The sequence below is a fragment of the Mixophyes fleayi genome, chromosome 6, assembly GCF_038048845.1.
Source record: "Mixophyes fleayi isolate aMixFle1 chromosome 6, aMixFle1.hap1, whole genome shotgun sequence".
NCBI classification, from domain to species: Eukaryota; Metazoa; Chordata; class Amphibia; order Anura; family Limnodynastidae; genus Mixophyes; species Mixophyes fleayi.
Genome location: NC_134407.1, coordinates 12,643,005 through 12,660,122, shown reverse-complemented (window position 1 = coordinate 12,660,122; position 17,118 = coordinate 12,643,005). Strand labels below are relative to the sequence as shown.

General features: G+C 45.3%; 1 protein-coding gene across 2 annotated transcripts in view; it reads left to right on the top strand.

The window, feature by feature from the left end:
• The first annotated feature begins 2,303 nt into the window (after window positions 1–2,303).
• Window positions 2,304–17,118, top strand: part of GNB3 (G protein subunit beta 3) — a 28,317-nt gene continuing 13,502 nt past the window's right edge. The window contains exons 1-2 of one of the 2 annotated variants that reach the window (XM_075215822.1): window positions 2,304–2,810; window positions 15,770–15,836. In XM_075215822.1, the coding sequence (XP_075071923.1) occupies window positions 15,780–15,836 (57 nt within the window). In that variant the 5' untranslated portion in view covers window positions 2,304–2,810; window positions 15,770–15,779. Of the gene's footprint in view, window positions 2,811–13,025; window positions 13,094–15,769; window positions 15,837–17,118 lie in introns of those variants that run through there. The other variant, XM_075215823.1, reaches the window with a different exon arrangement.

Here is a 17,118-nt window from a genome sequence, read left to right as displayed (position 1 = left end):
AAGAACATGAATAACACGCTTATTGCTATTAACCACGACAGAACAGGGCAGTTTTATGGCATAGATGTAGTGCCAGGCTGTACTATTCAATGAGATGTAGGATGGGGCAGTGTGTACATGCCCAGCAGACAGGGCATTGTTTATGGAGAGCTAGGCCCAGGATAGAGGTGGGACAGGGCTATGTCCTATCAAACCTCTCCACACTGACCCATCGCCTGGTCCCTACCAAACTAAACTGTTCCTCTTATTCCTACTGTCTCTCCCCCAGACCCTACATTGTAAGTTTTCACAGCCAGACCCTCTCTTATGTCTCCTGTCCTTTATCCATCTACTGTGTACGTCCTCTGTCATGTCTTATACATAATTATGTCTGTAGGCCTCGTGATGTCTTCTGTCAATTGCATCCACGCACTGTTTATTCTGCTCAGTCACCATCATTTATTTATATAGCGCCAGCAAATTCCGTAGCACTTTAAGTTGGGAACAAACAGGGTAATAAATACTGGGTAATACAGATAGACAGAGAGGTACGAGGGACCTGCTCACAAGCTTACAATCTATGGGATTGTACCTGTTACGTCTTCATATATTTCATTTGACAGACACCACCATAAAAATACACAATGATAAGGAGGTAGGATAAGGCAGTGCTTGTACATCTGCAGTGTAATATGACAAGTCAGTGATTTAGATATGCAGTAGAACTGGACAGGACAATGCTGTACATACGCAATAGAATAATACAGGGAAGGAATGATTGACAGATACGGTTGGGCAGCGCTTGTAGAGGAGAGGTAGGACACGGCAGGCGATCCTGGAGTTAGGGAGTATTATCTGCTTTGCTCAGGATAACAGCAGGTTCAACAGATGCAGCTGAAGAGGATTTAGCAGAAGCTAAAATCAGACAGCAGAAATCAGAGAGACAGCGACCTGTTCTACTAATCAGGCTGGTAGTAACAGCCTCATCCTGTGGCATCTCCTGGTTCAGAACCATCCACCACAGCATCCCCCCTTAGACCCTAATAATCATATGTGATACACAGACCTCCGGGATAAATGCTTGTGCATATTATTCTGAATTCATTTACTAATACCATAATGTTTTCATATATTTTTTGCTGCATGTATTATTTTCTTATAAAGTTATTTCAATATTATAAAATAAATTGATATAAAAACCTATGCTCAGAATGGTGATGTTTATAATCAATAACTGTAACGTGATTAAAATACCCAATGACTTTAGTAGGGTGGATGGGCAAAGAGGAAGATTTAAATAGGACACAAATGAACACAAGGCAGATTGGGCATTTGTCTAGGGGCAGAGACTTACAAGCCGGGCGTTGGGATACAAACGTGAGGCAATGGGATGAGCTAGAGGTGTCACCTTTTTTTACAGGGTGTAAAGGAGAACGTATAATATTGGGGACCACTGACCTAAGCAAGCACTCCAGTGTTGGGAGTCCCTCAGTTAGGGTTTTGCAATGGGTCAATTATCATCTCAACATTGTGAAACTCTTTGATCTTTTGCGGTTCTGTATATTCTTATGAATATTTCTTCTATCCAAAAACTGGCTGACTCCGGTGTATTGGGTAATGATGATGATGATTATTGGGTATGGGTAAACACTAATCGTGCACTAAGCTTGCGAGCAGGGTTCTCTTACCTCTCTGTCTGTATGTATTACCCAGTATTGTCTTATTAATGTTTGTTCCCTAATTGTGAAGCGCTACGGAATTTGCTGGAGCTATATAAATAAATGTTGATGATGATGATGATATGTGGGCTCTCAGTTTTATAGCCTTAGGCTTGGCTCTATGAATGACCTATGTATATTATATATATTAACAATTATAATAATAATAGTACTTTGTTCATACATTAGTGGCTTGTCTCCCTAAAAACACTGCCAGTGGGACACTTCCCACTTGTTTGATTGTTTTTTTCACCCCCCTAAAACTGTGCTGAATTTTTGGTCAGTATATTTAGCTTATTTCTACTAATTAATATTGATATACTATGCAAAAAAAAAAAAGTGTGAATAAGTCCATATAGCTGATATAATGAAGAAATGACAAGCAAGTATACTGACTAGTGTACAGCACTGCAGCCTATGCTGGTGATTCATAAATAAATAATAGTAATCATGATAATAGACACAGATATATGCACATAGACACATGCACACACACCCATTCCTTGATTTCCTGGCTCCTGTTTTCCCATTTGCAAACTGCTTTGCATTTAAGCATTTAAAACTCCAAATCGGCTTTTAGCCTCATTCCTCCTCCTCCTCCAGCCCCTGCCCGTCTGTCTCCCCCTCCTCTGAAACGTCTCATACCTCGGCAGCACACACAGGATACACACAGGGCAGGTGGGAGTGCTGGGTTAGGACAGCGACAGTAGCCAGAGGGCCTGGGGATCACAGGTGGGGTGTACAGGACAAGTGGGCAGAGGGTAGCAGGTGAACGCAGCAGAGATCCAGGAAGAGGGAGAGAGAGACGCACAGAGAACGCAGCAGAGATCCAGGAAGAGGGAAAGAGAGACGCACAGAGAACGCAGCAGAGATCCAGGAAGAGGGAAAGAGAGACGCACAGAGAACGCAGCAGAGATCCAGGAAGAGGGATAGAGAGACGCAGAGAGACGCAGCAGAGTTCCAGGAAGAGGGAGAGAGACGCAGAGATTGCAGCAGTCAGTAATAAGTTGTGAGAGTGGCAGCTGGGGGGAGAGGGTCACAACTTAGGGAGCAGAATCAGCCTATAAGGACACAGCAATAACAGCTCCCAGAAGCGGAGTCCTTTCTGCACAGGTAAGAGATCACTGCCGCATGCTGTACTATGATATGTGTGGGACGTTTATTAATGACGTCTGCTGTTTATATGTTGTGTTTCTATAGATCTGGAGGATTGTGTGTTTCTGTGCATCAAAAATGTTATTATGTCCAACGTTGGAATAAGAGTAACAGGGACACTAACCTGTTGTGCTATGCACTCTGTACTAACAAAGGGCACTGCACCCCCCAACATGCCCTGACCGCTGCACCCCAACCCCCCAACGTGCCCCGACCGCTGCACCCCAACCCCCCAACGTGCCCCGACCGCTGCACCCCAACCCCCCAACGTGCCCCGACCGCTGCACCCCAACCCCCCAACGTGCCCCGACCGCTGCACCCCAACCCCCCAACGTGCCCCGACCGCTGCACCCCAACCCCCCAACGTGCCCCGACCGCTGCACCCCAACCCCCCAACGTGCCCCGACCGCTGCACCCCAACCCCCCAACGTGCCCCGACCGCTGCACCCCAACCCCTCAACGTGCCCCGACCGCTGCACCCCAACCCCTCAACGTGCCCCGACCGCTGCACCCCAACCCCTCAACGTGCCCCGACCGCTGCACCCCAACCCCTCAACGTGCCCCGACCGCTGCACCCCAACCCCTCAACGTGCCCCGACCGCTGCACCCCAACCCCTCAACGTGCCCTGACCGCTGCACCCCCCCAACGTGCCCTGACCGCTGCACACCCCCCCAACATGCTCTGACCGCTGCACCCCCCCCCCCCAACACGCCCTGACCTCGGCACCTCCCCAACGTGCCCTGACCGCTGCACCCTCCCCCCCAACGTGCCCTGACCGCTGCACCCCCCCCCCTCCCCCCCAACGTGCCCTGACCGCTGCACCCCCCCCAATGTGCCCTGACCGCTGCACCCCCCCAACGTGCCCTGACCGCTGCACCCCCCCCCCCCAACGTGCCCTGACCGCTGCACCCCTCCCAACGTGCCCTGACCGCTGCACCCCTCCCAACGTGCCCTGACCGCTGCACCCCTCCCAACGTGCCCTGACCTCAGCAACGCGCCCTGACCGCTGCACCCCCCCCCCCCTCCCCCCCCATGCGCCCTGACCGCTGCACCCCCAACATGACTTGGCCACTACACCATAGTGTAGCGGTCAGGTAAGGTCATGTTGGGGGTGTAGAAACATAATACAATTCTATTATACTCTATACAGACATAGGACACTACACCCCCAACATGACCTGACCACTGGTCATGATCATAATACAATTCTATTACACTCTATACAGACATAGGACACTGTGTGGTCTATTTAACAAGCAATGATGCAACAAAATGACACTTTTTTTTTTTTAACAAAGGGATAATTTCTGTAGGCTCAACTTATGTGCCGGAGCTTACGTGGTCCCCATAGACCTCTAAGGACAGCGTTAGAAAGGCACCTTATAAAGCTTTGCTTTCCGCAGCAAAGTAGCGTCATCTCAAGATAGCGTCACTTGAGATTCACAGAGGGGTCCAGTCTGCGTCTCTTCATCACCGCCTGATCCCTCACGGGTCAAAGTGCGTGCGTATAGCTCTTCCCCCGCTGAACAGGAAAAGTCTTGTAGACAAGGGGGTCTTTGCCGGGGCTCCCAGAGCAGCCCCGACATGGTAAATAGAGGTGGTACTTCATTATGTACCGGTCTGAGTTGCAGCAATACATAATGATAGTAACTGCCCCCCAATCAAAAATAGACCTCTTTGCTTCCTCAACATTTCTATGATTAGAATACAGTACACAATGCAGGAGTGAGGTTTTTTTCTTTGCGTGTAAGTTCTTCCATTAATGCATTTGTATTATTACGGTGTAAAAATGTACAATTTACAAGAATTGCATGCAAATCATGGCAGAGGATGTTTGGGAGCTGTCTGTATACTTTTATAATTTGTATATTTATGGTGTGCATATCTGTAAATGTCACATGTCAATTATTTGCATGTATAAGTTGTTAGACGTCTGTTATTTACCTACCTGTACAATTAGAATTTGTGTGTGAGAGCATGAGTGACGTATGTATATATATATATTTATATATATATGTGTGTGTGTGTGTGTGTAATATATATATATATATATCTCTATCTTTTTTTAAGTTGTTTTGCAAGTTATACGTGCACTTGGACAATGTTGGTGTTACTGTGTACAATTGGTGTGCTTGTACACCTGTGCAGGTGATGTCAATAGGTATTCCTGCATAGTTCATGGCCATGTGTAAATATTGCTGGCACTTTGTAAGTCATCTTATTGATATAACTGCGTGGACAAACATAGCTCGTAAAGCAAATATTTGACGGCTGTCCCTGCCCTCCGGAGCTTACAATCTAATGGAAAAAGAGCCACACCCCTAAGGATTAGTAGTTGATTTAGCTTCGCACTAAGAATTGTATTATTTCATACCTCACTTTTTTTTTTTCTTTTTGAAGTATACAATTTATGGCTAATTAGTTCTTTTTCAAACCCTGCTAAGAGAAGAAATTATCATTAAAGTGGCCTCCTCACTAACACACAATAGAGGCAGCCATTTTGTGAGCGGAATCATTATTTACCCCATCAATTCAAGTGATGTCACGACTTTTTAGTGAATTGATTGGCTGAATCTTTGGGATTATTGGTCCCGCCCACACAATGTCTGCCTCTGCTGTGTGTCTTGTAATACGATGGAACGTGTGTTTGCAGTCAAGACAAAAGGGTACATTTAGCAAACATTCTATAAAGGAAACTTGGAAGTGTTGCCCATAGCAACCAATCAGATTCCAGCTGTCATGTTCTAGAATGTACCAGATAAATGATAGCTAGAATCTGATTGGCTGCTATGGGCAACACCTTTTTATTTTTAGCTAATTAAGAAAACGGTAGAGGTTTTTGTTGTGATTAAGGTCAGTGTTTTTCTCTTAGCTCCCGCCTCCACTTTTTCTTTCAGAGAAGGTTGTACCCCAAATATTTCAAACTACTCCTTTACAATGACCATAGTGTCCAAATGTCCCTAATAACAGTGCCAGGTTTTAAGGATTTGTCCCTATATTTCAGTATAGGGACAAAGCCGCACAATAAATTACTCTTCTGCTGTATGTTATATGCACTTCCTATCGTATATTACTTCTGGGCTGTATAAGTTAATATTTATTGAGCATTTGTTGAGTATTTAAACTGGCAAAAATTATGCTTTATTCAAACTCAGCAATGGCATGATGGGAGTTGTAGTGCACCGAGGTCCATTGAGAAAGAATTGCATAAAACAAGCTTTAACACACCCTAAATGCCCTTGGAGACCTTTTCAAAATGATGTTAATTATGAAATTGGGTTGTTGGGGTGGAGGGTTAGGGTGGTGTTGGGGTTCACCCGGTCTCTAACCCTAAAGTTTTCATTAAACACATGCAATGTTTTTTGAAAATGCCAGGAAGTTATACCCTGGATGATGCTGGCACGATGCAATGGATGCCAGTCTCTACGTAACACCAATCCTGCACTTGCAGGTGTAGAAGATTGCGGTTATGCCTTTCTTAAACTAACGCTGGTAAATCCTATCTCTGACATCCTCCTGTAGACTGACAAGTCAGTTTGATTAATTTCGATGCAGAGGTCACTTATTTGTGGCAGGTCGACTGGTGACGAAAGTGAAGGTTTGATGCAGCCACAGAGAAATCGACGACAATATTTAATCTGAAACCAAATGGCAAACATCAGGGAAACTGGACGAAGGCTGCGTTAGATGCGGAGGAAAGGACTGATTGACAGAAGGGGGATTTGGTAATTAATGCAGGATTTGGAAAGAGAGTTATCTAGGACTGACTGATGTGATTCAAGCAGCCACTTCCAGGAAAAGTTAAGAAGAGAAAATTAAGAGGCTCAGAGGCCGCAGGCGGGGTTGTATTTACCATATACTTGTCTAGGTCAGCGCAGATCCGGGAGCAGAATAAACATTGTTTTATGGTAATTGTATGTACACATTTTCTTTTTCAGGAATTTTTTTTTGTTGTTGCTTGTGTGTTTACCAACCAAACAAAAATAATGGCAGAAGGAGCGTTGGATAAGGGAACATGAGTGTCTGGGGTACAAAATAATTCATTTATGGGGTGTATAAATTGAAAATATAATCCAGACCAAAGTGAAACCGGTGATGTCTGATTTGTCGGTCCAGGTTGTTGAGCATTCACACATCGTAAGTAGTCCTCATAAAAAAAACAAAACATTTTCATTATTGATTCCCTGCAGTTTTGATATTGTGAAGTTTTTATAAAAACTTATATATCCTGAGTGCCATTATATAGCCAGAAGAATAATTAAAATATCCTAGTAGGACCATTATATATAACATACAATTGGATCTGCTATGCTGGAATGTTCTGATGTTTGGATTGGCTACAGATTTCTTGACTCTTGCCCTGTGAGGGTTGAGATCATCTGATTGGTTACAAGTTCGGTTTAGCCTAATTCGCTGATTCGTCATAGCTTGCCCTATGACCCGTGCCCTGAGAACAGCCTATTGCTCTGATTGGATACAGGTTGGTCTAGTGCTATGTATGTAATAATGCTCAGATTGGATACAGGTTGGTCTAGTGTTATGTATGTTATAATGCTCAGATTGGATACAGGTTGGTCTAGTGCTATGTAAGTAATAATGCTCAGATTGGATACAGGTTGGTCTAGTGCTATGTACGTAATAATGCTCAGATTGGATACAGGTTGGTCTAGTGCTATGTATGTAATAATGCTCAGATTGGATACAGGTTGGTTCTAACCCTGTGAAAATTCTAATTGGCTACAGATAGGACTGGGTAACACATACATTCTCTACCCCTGCTGACATCATACCAGTGATCAATGGGAATATTTCACAGACAAGGGAAGCCAACATGGGTACTCCCTGATCACGAGTTACATTATCCTAACACCATATCACAGCCAGTCTCTCAATTTTCTTACAGACCGCTTATAAACAAACGCACTGATGGATACCTGGCCTCCCCGCCAGAACAAGAGCAGCAAGGGTAGGGGCAGTATGATAGACCAAGTTACTAGTGCATGCCACACCCTCACACCGCTACTGTCTGGGCCTCACCGTACCATTCACCCCACGTAAACAGTTGTCAGCATGAAAGGGGGCGTCATTATTGCAGCCATCGTCACCAAGAAGACTCCAGTAGCTGCACACAGTGGATGTGCACCATCAGCAGCCAATGCCAAGTCCACCACGGTGAAAGAGAAGATCTGTCACCAAAGCCAATTCATCGGCTTGAGGGATGTAGACGTTTCAGGGCGGTATTGCAGGAGACAAAGGTGCACAAAGCTAGAGCCGGGGGCAGGGAGGCCTGGCTCACATAGACAAGAAAGACCTAAATGCTGGGCTTTTAGCGAGCTGAAAGTGCGCAGGGCATAGCTGCACATCCTGCGGATAAAACTTCCGCAAATGAGTGCCGAAAGAGGGTTGGCCGACAGGTGGACTTATTACCTGAAACAAACGTGCCAAGGCAATAGTCCGATGGACCTGAGAAGGATACTAATGTGGCTGGCTAGATATCCAAAGCGCAAGGAGCCGAGTTGTTGTACACAGGTTTTAAAGAAGGGTTTAGAATTTGAGTTTAAAGGTCCATCAAAGGTCCAAAGTCCATCAATGCACAACCGAATGTGGTTTGGGGAAAAGTTCTCCTGGAAATGATGCTGGACTGTGACGAGAGCCCTCCTTTGTAGAATTTGGCTTAGTAGGTCGTTGGGAGGTTAAGCGTCTATCCTTCCCGAAATGGGAGTCGAGGTCGATAGGGAGTAGTGTTCAGTCCAATATTAGTCATTTGACAACACAATCAGGATGATTAGAAGGCAATGTGCCTTATGGCAAAGGTGGACATTGAGTCAGCCTTCCAGTATTTGCTGCTAAGCCAAGACGGCTTTAAACTTGTGGGTTTCAAATTCAGTGGGTGTTTTACCATCGATAGATGCCTTCCCGTAGGCTGTGTAATATTTTGCTCCTACATTTGACGCTTTTAGCTTTCCTACAATGGTTCTTAGAAGCCTGTCCAGGGTCAAAATCAGTTGTGCACTATTTGTTTTGTTTTTGGGCTGGAACCGCCAGCAAATTCTGGTTACTGAGTCGCTTGTTGAAGGAGCTTGAACGCATACTTGCCGATTTAGGCATTTTTATTACACAGGATAAAACTGAGGGCCCAAACGGTCATCAGATTGCTGAGGTTGTTGTCAGCTAGTTGCAACATTACATTCGGGGTGAAGCACTTGCGGGGTGAGCAGAGCATGATCGCTGACAAGCTTTCGCGGCAGAAGTAGAAACGGCAACACGCCCAATGCGTAGCTCCAACCCCCCCATCTTTGGCAGATAGTCGAACCGTTCTTGGCGAGTTGGTGGTGAATTCCAATGACTGCAGAAAAACATTGAAGGATTGTTGATTACGCCACCAATAATACGATGAATGGGACAGGAGCCAGCAAAGGTGTGTTGGGGAGGAACGTGGTAGTGTGGGATGAGGACATGATATGTAATATCCACAATATGCAAGACAGATCAGCTGGGTAACGAGAGGTGGCTGTAGATGAGAAGGTACTCGGATCCCCCCACCCCAGGAGTAGCCAATAGGAATACGACAGAGGAGAGGCCTTACGGGGTTAAAGGGATTTAAAATGCCCCATATTATTATACTAACTTGTTTTGGGCTGGTGTAATTTCCGGCCGGGGAGAGCGGACTGGGCATTGCTACATTCTCCTAAATACATGTAAGTTGCCTATCGGTGAGGTCAGTGGATCCTAATGAGATGATAGATTACATTCTCAGGAATGTTGGCTTAGCCCCTTTAAAGGGTGAGGAGCTCTCTGTACAAGTGAACATCTCGCCCTTTAAAACAACATTTTTATATTACAAGATTATATCACAACTACCTCTATATCATGTTACTCATCCTCTAGAGAAGGTATTTTAGTCATTAGCTTCTCATATTGGTTACCTTATCTCTTTTGCCACTGGCATGGTATGCAAATGAGAGGGAGGAGTTAAATTTCGTTGACATTCAAGTCGTATAAAGTGAACTTAACATTGAAAATTGGATTTGCTTAATTGTGCCTAGCACAGGAGAATGTATAGGATAGATTTAAGTTTATATTTCTCCTCTGTGCAGACTATGAACACATAGGGTTCTGTCATTTATTGGTTGTCCTGCTGTCCGTTAGCAGACCTGGTTGTGTCCACAGTGATCCCCAATGCTATGATTCCCACAGATATCCTTTGCTCCTAGGCCACGCACCCGAGCAATTGTACAGTGGTTATCACACTTCATAAGATTGACAGGAGGGCTCTGGGGAAAGGATTTAAATTATGGCCAATGTACTGAATGCTGAACTCTGGAAGCACGCTCGCTGGCCTCATCCTAAAAAGTAGGTTAGTGGGGGGGGTGAGAAACTGAGCACCCGGCCTCCAATGTGTACTTGCGTTTGTATACAATGCACAGAGCTAAAGTCCATAGGCAAACCGAGGGGGGAGGGTCCTAGTGCCTGGAAACCCCCCTCCAAGCCTGGGGCACTGTATAATTGAGGTGGCTGGACCTTGCTCCCGCTTCACACAGCTCTGCTTGAAAAGGGAGAGCTGCGTGCACCTAACAGTAGTGCACGCAGCATTGTCCATGTATATTTCGGGGATAGGAAGAGTTGGAGAGCAGCCAAGCACTGTCTAATATTATAGCCACGCCCCCATGCATGCTGGTCACGCCCACTGGTGGTGTGGTGTGGAAACCCCCCTCTACAAATCCTGCATTTGCCCCTGAAATCATATGAAGAAACGATTGCTCTTGTGACTTTTAGATCAATATTCACTGGAGTCTTTCTCTCTAGACCACGACTGCCCGGCACAACCTGCCAAAACATCTCCATGGGGACGTAACGAGTTTTCTCCTCTTTTCCTATGTTAAAATGACACAGTTAAAATAGGCAAATCCTCAGGGTTTTTAAAATGCACTATTTGCATAGTATTAAAGGTGTGACATGCAGTTGCGTGCAGCCTTCTCTAGCTTATTGTACACGCTCTGGCTGTTCTGAATGCTGGACACGCGTGCTAAGACGTACTCAGGCAATCTGTCCGCTTTCCATGCTGTAATCTGTACGGCTTCAGTAAGTCCCAGTCGTAAAAAATCAGCCGGTGGCTACGCTGGTGTGTGTGCAGTCATTGGCTACCTGCGTGGCATAGAGGTCCTGCGTAACTCAGCCATTCGGTAACATTCCAGACCAACTAGTCTTTCAGTTTGGTGTCCCACATGTTTGACTCCATTGATCGCAGTTCTAGTCATTAAGACATGTGACGTATGAGGCCAGAATACTGTAATGTGTATATGTTACTGCTCTAACAGATGGTCGCCATCTCTATATCTCTCTTCCATTATGTATAATATTATAGTATGTATATACATAAAATATGAATATTTGGTGAAAGACATGCACTATATCAGGGAACTTTTTTTTACCTTTTACCCCCAAATATATTTGGATACGCTGACGTTACCCCCTTGATTTGAAAGGAAGGGAATCGTATATTATTAATTATTGGAATTCAAAATTTTATCGAATCTATTCAAAATTTCTTTGAAAGCTTCAACTTCAAAACTTCAGGTTTTGGAGAAATGATGTTGCTTCATTTTTGATACGAGAGCATCAATATTGGGGCATTTTGATGCCAGAGCAATTTGGATACAGTCTTCAGCGTCCAATCGATTTCTCTGCTTTGTTTTTATGTTCGTTAGAGTGGAAAATCCTTGTTCGCAAAGGTAGGTTGTTGCAGAAGGCAGCAACTTTTTGACTGCCTCCTCGTGTGCAATTTTGATGCTTTTGACATCTAAAAATATGACAGATCTGCTTTGTTTTCAAATGCAATACGTGCTTCATTATTGCATTGAAGCTCAAGAAGTGCCTCTGCCAACCCTTGAGGCTCTTCTGGTACAACATCAATTTCACATTTAAAGGGGTCTGTAATCCAACTGACAGCATGTGAATCTGCAGCATTACCCCCAGGAATTTCATTTTTACCCCATTTGGGGTAATTTACCCCTGTTCCCTGACCACTGCACTATATGGACAAAAATATTCGGACGCTTGACCATTACACCAACAGGGACTGTAATGACATTGTATTCATATACATATACTTTAATATGGAGTTGGTCCCCCTTTTGCAGTGATAGCAGCTTCCACTCTTCTTGGGAGGTTTTCCACAAGATGTTGGAGTGTTTCTGTGGGAATTTGTGCCCATTCATTCTGTAGAGCATTTATGAGCTCAGGCACTGATGTTGGACGAGAAGGCCTGGCTCACAATCTCTGTTCCAGTTCATCCCAAAGGTGTTCGATTGGGTTGAGGTCAGGGCTCTGTGCGGGCCGGTCAAGTTCTTCTACACTGAAGACAGGCTTTGGATACACCATACCTGCTTATCATTAATCCGGACAAACCAAGCCCATTTCAGGACAGGTCACGCCCCTATACTGGGACTGATGGCAGGTGAGGATACACCTGGATTTCAGTGTCCCAGTTTTCTTGACGCTCACATTAATCGAGTAATAGTAGCGTAAAGCTCTATTGTTCATGTCCGAGCGTTTTTGTTTTTACAGCTGTAAAACTTAATTTAAAGGCTTGTAATCGCCTAGGACACAATGGGGTACAGTAGTCAAAACGATCGCACAGTGAAACAGAGCAGGAGAAATTAAATGGATAAAAGTAAATGGGCAGTTTTGTTATAAATGTCCTGCAAACATCACCTTGTGCTTGTCCTGCTTCAGCAATGTCAGATTATAACGCATAGATTACAAGGCTTTCCAATTTCAAATATATCAATCAAAAAAGAGAAGACAAAAATAAGAATTTGGAGAAATAAGAACTAGAAGGAAGAGGTGTAGACACCAGAGCCATGTTCATGCTCACTCTATTTTATTCCTTACGGGATTGTTGACATCTAGGCGGGAACAAGTGCCGAGAGCTCCGGGCTCTGTTGAGCTTGGCAACAAATGCATTCTTTGAGGCAGTAGTCTGGCGCTCCCATCCCCAATGTACATTGGGGCTGCCTCTCAGTGTTTCTGCATCCTCAGAGGGAATGTGCCTAGACCTTTAAAAGAACAACGCCTTTCTACAGCACGGTGCTGCTCTCTCCTACCTGTTCTTGTAGAGACGACCACCTGTTGCTGCCGCTGGTCTTTTCTGCCCCGTTGCTGCTTTCCCGGATCCTGGATTGTTGGGTCCCTGTCTGGAAAATAACTTGTTCCAACTCACCTCCTGGAAAATTGAGCAGTGAGTGAATAGTTTAGGCCTCTCTCCCCACACCCTGACGGACATTACCTCCGTACCTTTTTTTTTATTTATTAAACCCAATCCGCTCCAGAATTTAATTAATGGCATTTACATTTCATAAATATGCTTATCTCCCTCCATATAGCCTCACCGTTAAATTAATAAGCCTCCACATTTAGCATACAGACCGATTTCACCCCATATTGTTAACATTTCCATTTAATAGAAATTCCGATTTTTTTTCCCCCCCACAATCAAATGATGGCTTACAACTTTTCCTACATTTAATAGATTTTTATTGCCAAATAATTTTTTTAATTTTTATATTACTTATGTTTTTATAGTATGTATCAAATATTTATGTACTCCAAATATAATTCCCCCTTCTCTCCAGCCCAATGAATCTCCCTCTATTCTCATCCAGACCCATGGCCACGCCCCCTCTCGTACCCCAGCTCTACGCGTAACTGTAGAAAATCATAGCAACCCGTCGTTGGTACGCGCGGCTTCGAAGCTGCAGCCGTTAGCGGGCGCACACCTCCCGGCTGTCCTGGAATTGGGACAAAAGTCTTGATCCAAGGGACGGATATCGGGACTGTCCCGCCTAGGATCGTCAGGAGGTGGGCAGTGGATGAGACCTAGAACAACAGGAGTGATTGGGATTTAAATGACATATTGATTTGGAATACAATGTTCTCGTAATCTGATATTGTTATAACAGAGGACATACTGATATATTGTATATACCTAGAGTGCAGAGCCGTAACTTAAAATTTTAGCGCCTAGGGCGAGCAGGAGAACTGCCCTCCCCCCTAGTGTTCAATTTAGGCAATTAACCTAAAATATTCATAAACTGCGCCCCCCCCTTCTGCATTGCGCCCTCGGTCGGCCCTCTTGCACAGCTCTGGTTACTGCCCTGGTAGAGAGGACCTTGTTTGTTTACCATATGGTTATTTAGGGTCACCACGAATACTTGTGATCATGCTGTGCAGAACCAGTGTTGTAATATTATAACATTGGCTTATTACGGGGTGATCTCCGCTCTCTATTTTTTATTGTATGCTTCTTCTTCTCACTGAGCCTTAATAGCACTGAACCTGCGTGAACTTAGTGACATATACTGCTGCTGTGGTTACCAGTACACAGGTTATAAGGGTACTGGATATATAGATATAGATAGATCAGTATATTTGTGTGAGTGTATGTTCCATAAGTAATCACAACAGGAATGTTTTTAGATACCTCTATTATTGTCATCTTTGACGTTTAATGCACTCTTTACTTTCATACACATTGCGTGGGTACTACAGAGACCTTTAATCAAATTCAGTTAATGGCTTTTCTTTTCCTGGTTGTATATGTCCTTAATGTACTTCTCTTAATGTACTGTCACTATACTATATACATCATTATTCTGCCCTCGAACACGCCCCCTGGATTACATTTATCAAGCTACGGGTTTGATGTTGCCTATAGCAACCAATCAGATTGTAGTTGTCATTTTGTAGAATGTTCTAAATAAATGTTACATGTGTGGCACATATCTGCTCCGCCCCTTGCCATGTTTTTTTTTTTTTTTTAATACACCTTGTGGCGGTCTCCACATACTAACCCTGCTTTCTTACACGCCCACCAATATTGCTTTTGCTGTCAGCGAACATGTGGTATTGGTTCATTAAAACGGCTTTTCACTATCTCCGACGCATATGACATCGCGTTCTCCTGACACCAACAAAAAACTTATTACTAATCAGTACTATAATGATTTATATTTCCTCTTTATCAGACTAAATCCAAGTCCTTTGCCATGCAGGACAGGTTATATGAAGGATTGTATGTGTGTATTTATGTCTAGATTTTCACTATTATTCTATGATGTCATCTAATTGACTCATCATCATCATCTATTTATATAGCGCCACTAATTCCGCAGCGCTGTACAGAGAACTCATTCACATCAGTTCCTATCCCATTGGAGCTTACAATCTAAATCCCCTAATTTACACACAGACAGAGAGAGAGAGAGAGACTAATGGCAATTTAATAGCAGCCAATTAACCTACCAGTATGTTTTTGGAGTGTGGGAGGAAACCGGAGCACCCGGAGGAAACCCACGCAAACACGGGGAGAACATACAAACTCCACACAGATAAGGCCATGGTTGGAAATCGAACTCATGACCCCAGTGCTGTGAGGCAGAAGTGCGAACCACTAATTTGTGATGCATTATGGGAAATCACTTGTGTATAAATTGGCCTGGATTATTGCTACACTTATCCGTATATGTTCCTATGGGGATAGAAACGTTGGAATAGAGACCTGCAGAGTTACCTGTGTCACTAGTATTATTCCTTAGCTGTGTCCTTAGTACCACAAACCCCGTATCTACCGCACAACACGAATGTTGTAGCTCAGCGTCTGTTTTGTAGAACCAAACTCACAAGAATCTATTTCAGACTAAATAAAATAATAGTTCGTTCTCACAGGAACGGGAAGGGCATATAGCAAAAATATACACTCCGTACAATGACATAAATGTCATGGGCAGTCATGCATGCTGAAAATACCTTTGTGAATATGTTATGTGACCTATAATCAGAATCAACAAACTGGTCTTTATCCAGTCCGTATGATTTACAGTCTCCCTTCCTAATTTCACATTCTTTGTCCTGGCAGCGCTGTGGAGATGGGGGAGCTCGAGGAGTTACGTCAAGAAGCGGAGGCATTGAAAAAGCAGATTGCGGTAAAACAAATAGCTCCCTGTGTGCATGTGTCGCAGGTTCACTTATATCTCGGGCTGCTGACATGTTGTATCGATCACGGTGATAGATGAGTTTTTTCCTAATGGTAGTAGGTCTGTGCAGCCTATACAGTTGCGTCATGCCATATTCAGTTTGCAGGACCTAGAAGGTTCAGGCGTAGTATATTATGTTCTAGGAGAGCCTGGCCTACTACCTTGTTTTCTACAAGAATCAGACCTATTAGAGACAGATCTGTTATCCACTGTTCTTGAAAAATCAGCCCAACAAATGTTCTAGGAGAGTTCAGACTTACTATCCTATGTCCTAGAAAAGATAGATCTACTATCCCATGCGCCCCGGGGGAGTGTCAGGCGTACTATCCCATGCGCCCCGGGGAAGTGTCAGGCTTACTATCCCATGGGCCCCGGGGGAGTGTCAGGCGTACTATCCCATGTACCCCCGGGGGAGTGTCAGGCGTACTATCCCATGGGCCCCGGGGGAGTGTCAGGCGTACTATCCCATGTGCCCCCGGGGGAGTGTCAGGCTTACTATCCCATGTGCCCCCGGGGGAGTGTCAGGCTTACTATCCCATGTACCCCCGGGGGAGTGTCAGGCGTACTATCCCATGTGCCCCCGGGGGAGTGTCAGGCGTACTATCCCATGTGCCCCCGGGGGAGTGTCAGGCGTACTATCCCATGTGCCCCCGGGGGAGTGTCAGGCGTACTATCCCATGTGCCCCCGGGGGAGTGTCAGGCGTACTATCCCATGTGCCCCCGGGGGAGTGTCAGGCGTACTATGCCATGGACCCCGAGGGAGTGTCAGGCTTACTATCCCATGGGCCCCGGGGGAGTGTCAGGCTTACTATCCCATGGGCCCCGGGGGAGTGTCAGGCTTACTATGCCATGGGTCCCGGCGGAGTGTCAGGCTTACTATGCCATGGGCCCCGGGGGAGTGTCAGGCTTACTATCCCATGGGCCCCGCTGGAGTGTCAGGCTTACTATCCCATGGGCCCCGGGGGAGTGTCAGGCTTACTATCCCATGGGCCCCGGGGGAGTGTCAGGCGTACTATCCCATGTGCCCCCGGGGGAGTGTCAGGCTTACTATCACATGGGCCCCGGGGGAGTGTCAGGCTTACTATCCCATGGGCCCCGGGGGAGTGTCAGGCTTACTATCCCATGGGCCCCGGGGGAGTGTCAGGCTTACTATCCCATGGGCCCCGGGGGAGTGTCAGGCTTACTATCCCATGGGCCCCGGGGGAGTGTCAGGCTTACTATCCCATGGGCC